Below are 12,607 nucleotides of genomic sequence, written 5' to 3'. Positions count from 1 at the left end.
TATTTAGGTCTAAAATTAAACCGAGGGGTGAGGAAAAAAGAAGGGACTTTTTGTGTCACAGGTATACCACTGAAGTCGTGTTGGATACCTGGAAGGGGATTCCTGTCACCAAGCTGTTAAAAAGGACCCATTTATAACCTTCTTTATATGCAAGATAATCTAGAATTACAGGTTTCCAGTTAAACAATTACAAAGTGATGCCAGAAGCATATTCTGAAACTGACACCCCAATAATAGCTGAAAATATATTTTTGCAACCATTCTCTGTGTTGAAGAAGTTCCTCTATCCGGAGCCATTTATTGAGCAAACACACATGATCTAATAGGATATCATCTGATTAAAGTTGGATACCTGACTTTGGAGTATGAGAATCATAAACTTGCTTACGGTCTATCTGGTCTGCAAACACTTCCCCATAGATCATCCAATAAGGCATGTAAAAAATGTTTTTCGCCAGCTTCCACGAAGGCTCCTCATTGGGGAAGAGAATTGCCTGTCTTGCCACACCAAAGCTCATCAGAACCACCAACATGATGATGACAAAGTACATCATGTCTATCATCTGAATGTAATGACAGGAAAAGGGAGAGAAAGAGAGAGAGAAAGGACAAGAATTAGAGGAACTTATTTGTCAATATTCCTATTAGTATGTGCTGCAAAAAAAAAAAAGTCTGTGAATCTTAGAAATGGAATTCTCAAAAACAAGTTCTGAAAAGCCATTCTCTTTTACACATAAAAATATATTTTCAAAGAAGAGAAGTGTTTTTATTGTGTCCTTGGTTTTACCCAGTGTTGCTTTTAAGAACAATTCAAATGTTACGAATAGGCTTGAAAATACAAAGTACCATCTGGTCACACCAGTTGCCTCAACAAGAATATAGGTTCACTGGAATCAACAGTCTGGTCTGGGCAAGGGTCGTGAGATGATGTATTGTTTATAGGCACCAAGTGGCAACTGTACCTAAGCAAAAGGACTGACATGGATAATTTTATTCACTGGTAGGCACTGTCTTGGAGCAAAGGGAGCTGCAACTAACATAAGGAGGAACGGGTGGCAGAACAGCCTGTTACAGCAACATAAGGGACACCATGGTGGTAACCAGTGAGAAAGGAAAGCTGTGATTCTGGCTGGGCTAAAAATCTGCTTGGTGGGGGAGTCTGACAAATGGCATATTAAAAAAAACCCAATCAGATAACAGACAGTGAACTCTGTTCCTCTCCACTGTTGAGGGCCTCATTAGCATATGCCCAAGATTAACTAGTGCTTGCAAACAGTACCCACCCATTCAAAATGTTTCTGAAAAAAGTGGGACAGCAATCCTACAAGTTGCTGAATTGAGTCTGAAGATTAGAAAAAGCACTGTCCTAGAAAAGACCCTCCAGGGAGCAGAACAATGGGCATGAGGGAGGTACAGCAGAGATGTTTTAAAATCCAAAGTGAATATGAAAAAAATCCCGAGTCCTGTGAAGTCCCTGGTAAGATCTCTTTAAAACTTTTACTTACAGACTTGCCAGGTCTTTAGACTTGTTATGACCGACCTGTTTTTCACAGTTCCGGACATAACTTTTGTCTCTAGCCAAAACTCAACTTAAAAAATCTCTAAACCTTACAGGTTGTATTCCCTCCACTCTGCACATTTTCTGGCTCAGCTGAATTCAGCCTTCCTTACAAGAGGGGCATGAAACCAACCTGCACCTCAGCTGGTGGCCTTATGGCTCCATGGGGGACCTGCTGCAGCCCAAGGGCTGGGCTGCTCATGGCAAGAGCTGCTGCAAGAAGGACCTACTTGCAGCAGAGGGACCTGGCACCGCTGCAGGACTTCTTAAATTTTAAAGCAACCTGAGGTCAAAGTAACACTGGGAAAGTATCTAACAGAGAAAAGAGTGTTACAGGGCAGCAAAGAGAAAGAGGTGTGCTCATGTTTAGAGAGAGAGGCTGTAGGAGAAAGGCAGAGCAGGGGTCAGGTAAGAGAGAATCAGGAAGATAGAAACAAGAAACTGAGGACAAGGGAAAAACAGCAGGAGAAAACAAAAGTCTTGAGGTCCATAAAAAATGCAGGAGAGAGAGAAAAAAACCTTGGGGACATGAGAGAGGAAAGGAAATGCTTTAAATCATTAAAACCCAGTGAAGTCAATCATCAACATTCCTATTTAATTCAGGACATTAATCTCTCAATAAAATATTCCTTCAAGAAGAGGAATTCCAGATCATTGTACTTCAGAAAGCATCCTGAAACAGGAAAGCTGAATAATCATATTTCGTTCTTACTGCTTTTAGGGAACAAACCTGGAGGTGAAACCTGATTCCTCCCTCTTGTCTGATCAAACTTTGTTTCAGATCGCAATGACATGAAACATGATACATCATGATACACATGATATGATGTAATGTAATACCTATTTTAAAATGTCATTTAAAATGCAAACAAGTAAACATAATGAGTATTTTGAAGCAGTTTAAGACAATTCCTTAAATATTTCAAGCATTTTTGATCAGAAATCCTACAGGCTTGACCTCATGTTGAAAGAATTTAAATTTTCAGTGCTGTTCTCTATTCAAGATGCATATTAGCTTTTCCCTCCTTCAGTTGGGTATCTTCTAAACTCTCAGTATCTTGTCTGAAATACAATGAAATACATGGGCAAGTTTCAACTGACTTTAATGAGAAGTGTATCAGGTCTTCTGGCCTGTGGTGTCAAATTACAATTGCTATTTTTAACAAGGCAATGGCCATTTCCATCATTCTGAAGAGCGCATAAGTCAGCTGTCTAAAAAAAGTTATAAAATACAATTTTCTTGGACTACAATTTTATAAAGAAGTTGGTTCTATTTCCACTTCTGTATTTGCAGAAAGGCTAAAAAAATGTAGGTATTTCCACACATTAAAGGAACTGATATATCTCTGACTCTCTTGACATTCCAAAGTGATTTAATTTCATTCCTGAATAAAAGGGAATTAAATCTATCACTGTGCAGAGATCAGAAAAGCACAAGCATATTCTGTTACTGATCAGTAGATAATAATAACCTTGGCCATTCAGTTTCCTCCTTGTATCTTCATCTTTGCTTTAGCCTATTGCTTTCAAACCACTCAAGCCCATTCCTACTGCTCGCTTCATTTCACTTGCATATTTGTTCAGAGTGGCTAGCAGTAAAACTTATTACAGCTATTTTGCTGACTGCAGTGTAAAGGCAGGTAAAGAGAAAATTCCTCAACATTGGACAGATAGAAAAAGTCATCCTTTTCCTCCTGAGTCTAAAATTTGAAACAGAAGCTCAAGAAAAGTCTCAGGCATTAAAAATGGTCTGTTGAGGATCTCAGTAGCTATGATGTGCTTACTATGTAGAAGTATGTATAACCAGCTTGATGTTCTTCATAGTGCTGAATTGTACTTTCAACACCATTTGGAAGACAGAATGCAAGGAGGTAGACAGTCACGTGATTTAAACAAAAATACACAAGAGAGCCCATGGAGCAGCCTGGAGTCAGCAGGTGCAGCTCCCAGGGAATGCCTGAGTTGGACATTGCACAAGAGAGTAAGATGGTCAGAAAATAGATGTGAGAGGCTGATCTGTGCTGTGTAACTCAAACTGGTTGTGCACTGCATATGTGGGCAAAGGGGATGTCTCAGAGTTGCTGAAAGTGCATGGAAAGTTGGACAAACTATGAAAGCCAAGTAACAAGAAGGCACAAAATAGAAGAATTTGTTTCCTTTATCAGTTGCCCAGAGCTTCAGAACAACTTGGTAGCTAAATTCAACACCCTTTACTGCAGGCGCTGAGCCTACAGAGGACAGTGATTTTCCTGCATTTGTGTTCCACAAAAAGTGAAGTTTGATTTGTTGTACACGTGTGAAAGTGACAAAGGAATGAAAATTCTATTAATTTCAACCACTTTGTTTCACTGTGTTGACCCTAGAAGAAAAATAAACCACTCTTTACACTATTGGTGGAGTTGGGCTGCTATCAGCCACCTATAGCACTGACTACCAGAAGTTTGTTATTCATGGCCACTATATTATTTTACTGGAACTCACACTGCCCACATTAGCATGGCAGTTCTGAAACTTTTAGTGCGTGTAGCTGTGAAAAATAAAGCAGAGTAGAAGAGTAGTTGTTTTTCCAGAATTTTTATATACTGTGTATTGTGTAAGCCCCAGTGACCACCAGATCCACTGATGGAAAGACATAGTCCAAATGCATCAGGAAAGAACCCTGCTAAGACAGTGTTTTCCCTTTGATCTGTGTTCCTTTCTATGGTCCTGTTGTCCTCTGACAATAACCTCCAAAAAGAACTGTTGAGTATTTTCACCTCTGCACTCTGGAGCTCTGCAAAACCTCATGTCAATATCCTACAGGCTTTCTTGAAGGAAGGACACTTCAGAATTCTTTTTGCAGGATGTGACAATTCACATATCACTTTTTTTCATGTTTTCCCTCAATCTCTTTCTCCCTCTTTCTTTTTTTTTTCACTAAGCTGTTCTTTCTTTGTCAGACTCACCGTGGGCTTGGAGTTGTAAACTTGTAAATGGAGGGGATAAGACAATGATTCTCTGCTCACCTATTGGGCAGGGAGTGTAACAGGATGTATCTTTTGCATTTCAGTTTTATACCTGCTTGCTCACTGAGCTTGCTATGACTAATGTAGTATCAAGGAGATATTGTAATCCAAGCACTCATAAATGTCCCCTTCTCAAAAGATGGTGAGGATGGCTGAATCTTTTCTTTAAGGACTGTTGTAAGACAAATACAACAGACAGCCTGTTTGGACTTGCTGACTATTGCCCACATAGCAATCAGACAGCAGTAGTACTTGATTTAGAAGAGTTAATATTCAGTTTACTTTCTTTTACTGAAAGCCAGCCTCAAGGGGTTTTATTTTATTTAGAAACCCCCAAATCTTAAATTCCAAAGTGCATGAAACAGACATGATTTACACAACAAAAGCTGGATAGCTGCATGTGAAACATGAACACAGGTATCAGCTACTTGTGCAGGTATCCAAATACCAGGGATGTGCACATGTGCATCTGTAAATTCAGCCATTTTCTTTCAAACGAGCAAAATGTGGCTTAATTGCAACATTTCTATTGAAATATAAGAATTAAAATTCGAAGTGTCAAAAGTGTGGAAGTAAATGTCTCTTGATTCCTCCTGCATACATTTACTATTACACAAGCTATTCATATTCCTGCTATGGTGTGTACAATTGATGTGGCCAGGGCACAGAAGTTGCACTTAAATGGATTTCTCATCTCACAAGGACATACCCAAACTTAAAAGATAGAACAGCATGTGGATATGGATCAAACTAAAGAAGGGTTAGTTTTAATAATAACCATTATAGTTTTGAACTCACCATGATTATTACAACACATTGAGAGTCTCGGAGTACTAAACACCTGAACAGTTTTTTCTTTAACCTTAACAAACCACCTTCCTTTATAATTATCAAACCACCTTGGCACTTTCTGCAAATGAGGCACAGAGGTGTGTGGGGTGGCTTTGCTGTTGAAGAGCCACCTCAGAGACAGACAAACAATACATCATCTAACAGAACAGGAAGAATCTCATCCTCGATTCTGGGGGCCTCCCTTCTGGAGGTTTTGATTCAACGAGGCACTGATTTTTAGCTTACATGAAAACTCTAATGCATAAACAAAATACAGGTAAATCTGCAGCAATGCCGTTGGCTAAGGACACTGAGCCAAGAAGGCGCTGTCAAACAGAGAAGGAGCACACCAGCTTCTCTTACCATTTTCCCGATCATCATGACGTAGGGCCCCAGGTACTTGTTCACGCCGAAGATGTCCAGCAGCCGGATGTACCAGTAGATGATGTTGACACAGTAGATCACACGCCCGTCGCTCCGCAGCGGCAGGTCCTGCAGGCGGAGAACCATCCCAACCGAGAACAGCAGGATAGCTATCAGGTCCGTAACATTCCAGTACTCCTGGAGCCAAACTTTGACTTTTTGCAGCAGTTTCCCAGGCTCTGACATGAGGATCTGAAGGACAGAGGAAATGGAGAAGAAAGGCCAAAAGCAAAGCTGATAAACTCCTTTCATACAAATATTTCAGGCACTCTGTGGGTTTTTTTCAGAAATCTTGTACTTCAACAATTCTTAGCTTGTATCTATATGCAAGATACTTTAAAGGACAAAGTTATCACTTAGTCTAAAATCCTCATGAAATCTGAAGAAATATAGGTATGTATTTCTGTTTCTCGTATGTATTAACTGTACTTAGCATCTTGGAACAGAGGGAAAAATATAGGAAGACTTTTTTCATCAGAAAATTCACATTTAAAGAAGATGTAGATTAAAAGAAAATGGTTTAAAAACATGTATCCAATGACCTAGAAATAATTAATAACCATAAATATCTGCATCAGAAATTTAATCCAAAGAGATACTAGATACTACTTCAGCCTGGTTTTGGAAATTAAGCTCCACAGCCAGTAATACAGTTCACAAAAAGAAAATAACCTTACCTTATGAATTTATTGTCATTCTCTTTGCAAGATAATTCGTGAATCTTGGTTGTTTTCCCAAATTACTCTTAAAACTGTTCTTCAAGTGATCTCCATGAAAAAGTCTTACCTTTTCATGAGTTAACAAGCTGTTGGTTTGAATTTTCTAAATTTAGCCCAAGAACATTTGAGCAAACTCATACAGTTCCTTTAAAAAGATGAATGTCATTCTCATCATTCATTTTCAGAATAAATTTTAGGCTCATCTGTGAACTATTCTGACATTTGCTTAAAAATCAATTGTGACAAATGTTCTTGATAAACTTTCATGGAAAGGACTTTCTTTGTCTAATCATTTGGGGTAAATGATTAGACAAAACCAGGCACACACCACTCCTGTGTGCAGCCTCCCACCTGCTGAGCCAGCAGCACATTGTCTCCATCGGTGTTGCATAGTCCACTGTTTTCCTTTTTCTTTTGGTTAATGATGTATACTCATACAACACAAAAGTAGTGCCTTTTCCTCTGGTTTTTTTAAAATTTATAATGTAGCATTTACCATACAGTGTCAGAAATCTGTTTTTGAAGCCTAAGTGTTGCAAGTCCATTTTGAGTATAGTCCTCCAGAGCACTGGCTTCAGGAAGTACCAACATAACTGGTAACAGATTCAGCCCAAGGGTACAAATGTGCTATTTCAGCTGGGGTCAGTGGGACTCACATTCACGCACATTAGGGCTGAACTGGGGCTCTGGTGTCACTGTGACATAAATGCACATTTGGCTAAGTGAAAGGGCACAGCATTAGCTGCAAGTGGGAGAGACCATGAGGGACAGGACTACCAGAGACACTTCGCTCACTTTATAGACTGAGTGCTACCTTAAATGCTCTGTCTCTGCTCTGTATGTCTGCTTTTGCATCTTTAGGGAGATGCATATGGCTGCTTGACAAATTAACAAGCATTTTTGGGAGCCACATTTCAAGAAATTTAGCTGACCTTTAAGACTTGTTGGAAGATCACCCCATACTTGTGAATGCTATTAAATGACCATCATACTGAAATTTGAACATAAAAATTTTGTAGAAGGAAGGAAGGAAGGAAGGAAGGAAGGAAGGAAGGAGGGGAGGGAGGGAGGGAGGGAGGGAGGGAGGAGGGAGGAAGGAAGGAAGGAAGGAAGGAAGGAAGGAAGGAAGGAAGGAAGGAAGGAAGGAAGGAAGGAAGGAAGGAAGGAAGGAAGGAAGGAAGGAAGGAAGGAAGGAAGGAAGGAAGGAAGGAAGGAAAAAAAGAAAGAGAAAAAAGAAAAGAAAGAAAGAAAGAAAGAAAGAAAGAAAGAAAGAAAGAAAGAAAGAAAGAAAGAAAGAAAAAAAGAAACTGTTCATTTTAAAATTAAAGAAGATAAATCTTTTTACTGCTTTTTTTTTAACAATCCATCTGCCTTTCTGAAAAAAAAGGAGGCAATTTTATGATAAGCTCATTCATAAAAAATGCAGCCTGAGTAAAACAATAAAAACAGACACCAAAATGAAAAAAACAACCAAACCCCATGCTTATCTCTTTTTCATTCTGTCTTTCTTGTTAGGGGTGACTTTACCTCTCTCATCTTCTCTATGCCCAGAGTGAAAATGTATGAGATGACAATCCACTCCTGAATGGATGGCCAGCGATCCATCTTCACCAATACAATGTAGTTGAACAGCATCAAGTAGCCTATGTAGGCCAGCTGTAAAGCAAAAAAAAAGAATACCAATAGTCACTATCTACACAACTGAGGTAGTTTCTTGGATATGATTTTATATTCCTGATTCTACTGTAACCAGAGTTTCACAGACAAAAGACAAAAGCAAGATTGTCCTGGGTTGCCTGAAAAAGCTCACATTAAATCCCATCCTGTATGGAATCTGCAAAATACATGCACAGACATTCAGCTGTATCTGTCTCCTCAACAAAACCTTATTAATGCAGTTCCCTTGGATCACCCCACAGCGACAGGAATTCTAATACCCCTCGGTCAACTACTCAATTTAGTGACCTGGGTGAAGATTTCCCCCTCATCTGCTTCTAAAAGCCTTTAGTCCTCTTAACACCTCTCCTTCATGTGTTTTCCCCATTCACCTAACCTGGGCTGAGTCTGGCATTCCAAGATCCAAAGATTTTAGGCATTATAAGAGGTCTTCTTACCCAGTATAGTATTGACCGAACTTATAGCACGTTTCCTCCCCAAAACACTGCTATTCCTACTCACACTGTTGCAGCAAGGCGCCAGGCATAGCCATGCCTGCTTTATCGTTTTTACAAGTTTTATATTTGCTTTATATTATATTTGCTTTATATATTTTGCAAAATTTTAATTGTGAATATTTTGCTTTTCCTTCCTAATATATTCACCTTCTGGCCTAATTTTTGATTCAGTGGAAAGTGTGAATGAAGTTTTTAGTTTTTCTTTTTTTCTGCATACTTAATGCAATTAAATTGTCTTTCAAAAAAAGACAAGACAGGCAAAAAGTTCATAAAGCTCAGAGAAACCCAAGTATCACTTTGGAACGTGGGCTGTAGCAGGGGTGTGGCTGAGGTTTGCGGAGGCCAGAATCGAACTGCCTGCCTACTTTGCCTTTCAAACAGCAGCCCTACAAGGAAATGCATTTTAAGGCTAAATATAAGTCAGAGAGAAGATGACTCAGTTCTGTGCATGAGCATTTCGTCATTGTGACAGAAAGCTGCATTACACACATCTATATTTGAATTCAGTTTTTACCTCTCAGCTGTGTGTTACTCACAACTATTGTGTACATGGGATCACAGTGGGCCTTGAGACTTTTGGATAGGATTATTTCAATGTTCCATATCACAGAATAGAGTTTATAGTCCTATTGGGTTTGTTAGAGAACTTCACTTCTACTCTAAGTAAAGGCCACAGGATTCTGGCTTTTGCTCCAGTTGCTGGTTGAGGACACTCAAGAGAATTCTTTCCATTGGCCATAACTATCAGTATAGAGGAAGCAGACAGTTGAAGCACTACTTCTTGCCTGCATGAAACAGAGGAGGAAATTACCTCATTTGTCTTTCAGTTTGTGAGGGATGATGGATTGCAACACTCAAGTCTAGAGGCTGGTCTTCCCTTACCACTCCCAAAGGAAGTGGAGAGCAGTGGTGACTTAGGTCAACACTTAGGGTGACATCTGAGTCAGCAGAACCTCTGTCTGGGCAGGCAGAACTGGACACCTCCCTAGTGGAAATAATACCTTCTAATACAGAGCAAAAAGCCAGGTGATACTGTTACTTACCACTCCTCCTTGTAGACCTTATTGACTACTAATTATCATGAAATCTACTTTGATCTGCTTCAGCAGCCTTTGGTGAGCACTTGCAGTCAGTATGGCAAAAGCATAAAGACATTAAGGTTACAGAAGTGGCAGAAACTGTAAGAATCTAACTGTAACTAGTGGGTTTACTTCCTTCTGGCTTTCTTTTGAAATGCTGTCATTTTTTGGCTTGGTTTTGGTGGGTTTCTTTGTGTCAATTCAAACTTACTCAGAATTGCAAAAAACTGTTTCTTGGCAAAAGGAAAAAGAATCTTGACTTGTGAATAAAATTATGCTGAAATGTCTCCACTTTAACCCAAGAAATAAGCCCTTCAGATAGTGAATGACACCCTCCTTCTCCTTCCCCATACTTCTACCTCACTCCTACCTTTCAGGAGGCCACACTTGTCCAACACTGTGGTCAAACCTCGGTGTAGCTGCTCATACTGGTACTCAAGATTCTCTAAAAGTGCTACTACAGAATTAGCTGAATCCTGTTTTTCCTTGCTTTTACATGACTTGACAAAGAGCTAGGAGCTGACATTGTCACCACTGAAGGCAGTAACTGAAGAACCTAAGGAAAGGAATGCCTGCTATGAAGTTCCAAGGGTGGATTGCTCCTTACCGTTCTATGGATGCAGTCCCATTATATGGAAAATACTGGAATACTCATTGTGGTAGGACACAAACCTGGATAGTGTATTAACGAGTTAATGGTTCAAGAAGGAGATCACCCTCCTCTTTTCTGATTGATTGCAATAATTAAATGAGATCATAAGCTGAAATGGTTCCAAAATGCAAAATTTAGGGCAAAGCACTTTTGATATTTAGAAGATGACTCTTATTTGGGGCTCAATTCCTCTGCAGTTTTCCTCTTCAGAAGAGGTAGAAATGTGGTCTCTCACTTCCAGCTAATATCTCTGTTAATGCTAGCAGCAGGAGTAGTCAAAAGGGGAAGACCATCCTCTTCTGCTCAAGCAATTTGTGAGATGAAACACATGTATCATGGTTTCCAATGCAACAGCCTTAAAACAGAACAGAGTAATTGCCTTTTGAAATTGCTGTGTGTCTAGAGAGAAGGGCTAAAGTTGGTGGGATTGTTTGCTGGTTTGTGTTGGTTTCCAGTTTTTTATTTGTTTTTTGTTTGGTTATTTTGTTCTGGTTTTTTCTTGAGAAAAAGTTGTTTGCTGTCTGCTGAGCCAAATGTTACTTACTCAAACATCTCATTTAACTCACTCTTGTGTATTTGAAAAATGAAAGTGACTACAGTGATATAGTAATAGAGCTAGGTAAATGCAGAATAATCAAATTGTTTTAAATGGTATACAGAATATAAGGTCCTTTTACTTGCATTTTGGACTGTGAAATGTAAAACTTGGATGATTTCTTTCGAAATCCACGAATAATATTTGTGCCTATGTATTTGCAAAATTGTGATAGGCTGCTCAAATATAACCCTTCTCTGAAGATGGCAGAAAGAATCCACCTTAACTTGCTCTTCAAGTCCAGTGTATTCAAGATCCAGTTTTAATAAATGACCTTGATTGAGACCTGCCTCAGGACATAAAACTGTAGGAACAAGTCTAAATGGAAATGCAATATTGATTTCTCTCTCCCATTTCAAAATTGAACTAACAGAGAAAGCCATGATGCTTCTTTCCATTTGCAGTGTAAAGACTTTTCTGTTTGTGCATAATACACACTGCAATTGCTAATGAGACTAGGCTGCTGATTAGTAGTTTCTAGACTTGTGGGCTTGATTAATGTTAAATGGCACAGAGCTGAGCAATGTTACTCCCTATTGTTAAACTAGTTAAGTAGAAGTTACTCCCTGTTGTAGCTAGTCTGAGGTGTCCACCACAGTTAAAACTCAGCAGGTGTGAGTTGTTCCCAGTGTCTGCAAAGCAATTTTTCTTCTAAGAAGTCATTTGCAGGAGGAGCCATTTCTTGTGATTTGCTGCGCTTTCAGCAGAATAATGGAAAATTTAACTGGGGAAAACCACCGGAAATCATCTAGCCAATTCCACTGGGCTGAGGCAGGATTAATTCCAGTGTACCATAATGGACATATGTCATGATAAGATAAGTTAGAAATCACTAATAATGGAAAATCTAGCATGTCCCCACATAGATTATGACAGTATTTCTCAGACCAGTTAGGAACTGTTTCCTAACCTCTTATCTAGAACTTGCTGTTATTTTCTGTCCTATTCAGCAAGGATTTGGAGCTACTTACACCTATTTGAAAACTGCTACAGAAATTCTTTCTGCAGACCTTTATTTATTTTTTTTTTTTCAACAGGGAAAACACTCTGACTTCTTTAATCTTGCCTCTTAAGTCAAGAGTTACAAACCTCTTGAAACAGTCTTCTTTTTGTGTCCTGCAAACCAGTCCACACTTGCCATATGCTACAGAAACTGAACTGGGGTGGAATATTCCAGCCAAAAAGACTGAAAGGATTACTTTCTGTGATCTTTTTACTTTTTAGTCTCATCTTCCCATAGTTTAGTGCAATTTGCAGAATAACTAATAATAACTAAATAATAAATAAATAAATAATAACTCATCTCTACTCCATCATTCAAGTTTTGTATGAAAATATCAGATAGCACCCGATATACAAGAGAAGCTAATGGAATCCTTTCTAATCCCTGCTTTCAGCCTGATAATGAAAAATTAATATCTACTCTTGAGGACTAGTAGTAAAAAAGCTTTTTATCCACATAGTAACTTTAATATACCAGTTATTAATTTAGCTATGAGAAAACCCCGTGAAGTTTTAGGTACTGTTTTACTGTAGTCAAAACACATGACATAATTTTTTTTCTGATCCAT

At 38.9% G+C, this 12,607-nt stretch overlaps 1 protein-coding gene across 3 annotated transcripts in view; it reads right to left on the bottom strand.

The window, feature by feature from the left end:
* Positions 1 to 12,607, bottom strand: part of TRPM3 (transient receptor potential cation channel subfamily M member 3) — a 263,950-nt gene that overhangs the window by 27,715 nt on the left and 223,628 nt on the right. For all 3 annotated transcript variants that reach the window (XM_085043571.1, XM_085043568.1, XM_085043569.1), the window contains 3 exons: positions 8,064 to 8,192; positions 5,758 to 6,009; positions 389 to 563 (listed from right to left, as the gene is read on the bottom strand). In XM_085043571.1, the coding sequence (XP_084899697.1) occupies positions 389 to 563; positions 5,758 to 6,009; positions 8,064 to 8,192 (556 nt within the window). The remainder of the gene's footprint in view (positions 1 to 388; positions 564 to 5,757; positions 6,010 to 8,063; positions 8,193 to 12,607) is intronic.

The sequence above is a fragment of the Lichenostomus cassidix genome, chromosome Z (assembly GCF_008360975.1).
Source record: "Lichenostomus cassidix isolate B80296 chromosome Z, HeHo_3.0, whole genome shotgun sequence".
In the NCBI taxonomy this organism is placed as follows: Eukaryota; Metazoa; Chordata; class Aves; order Passeriformes; family Meliphagidae; genus Lichenostomus; species Lichenostomus cassidix.
Note: the sequence above shows the minus strand (reverse complement) of the source record. Positions and strands in the feature narration are given on the sequence as shown.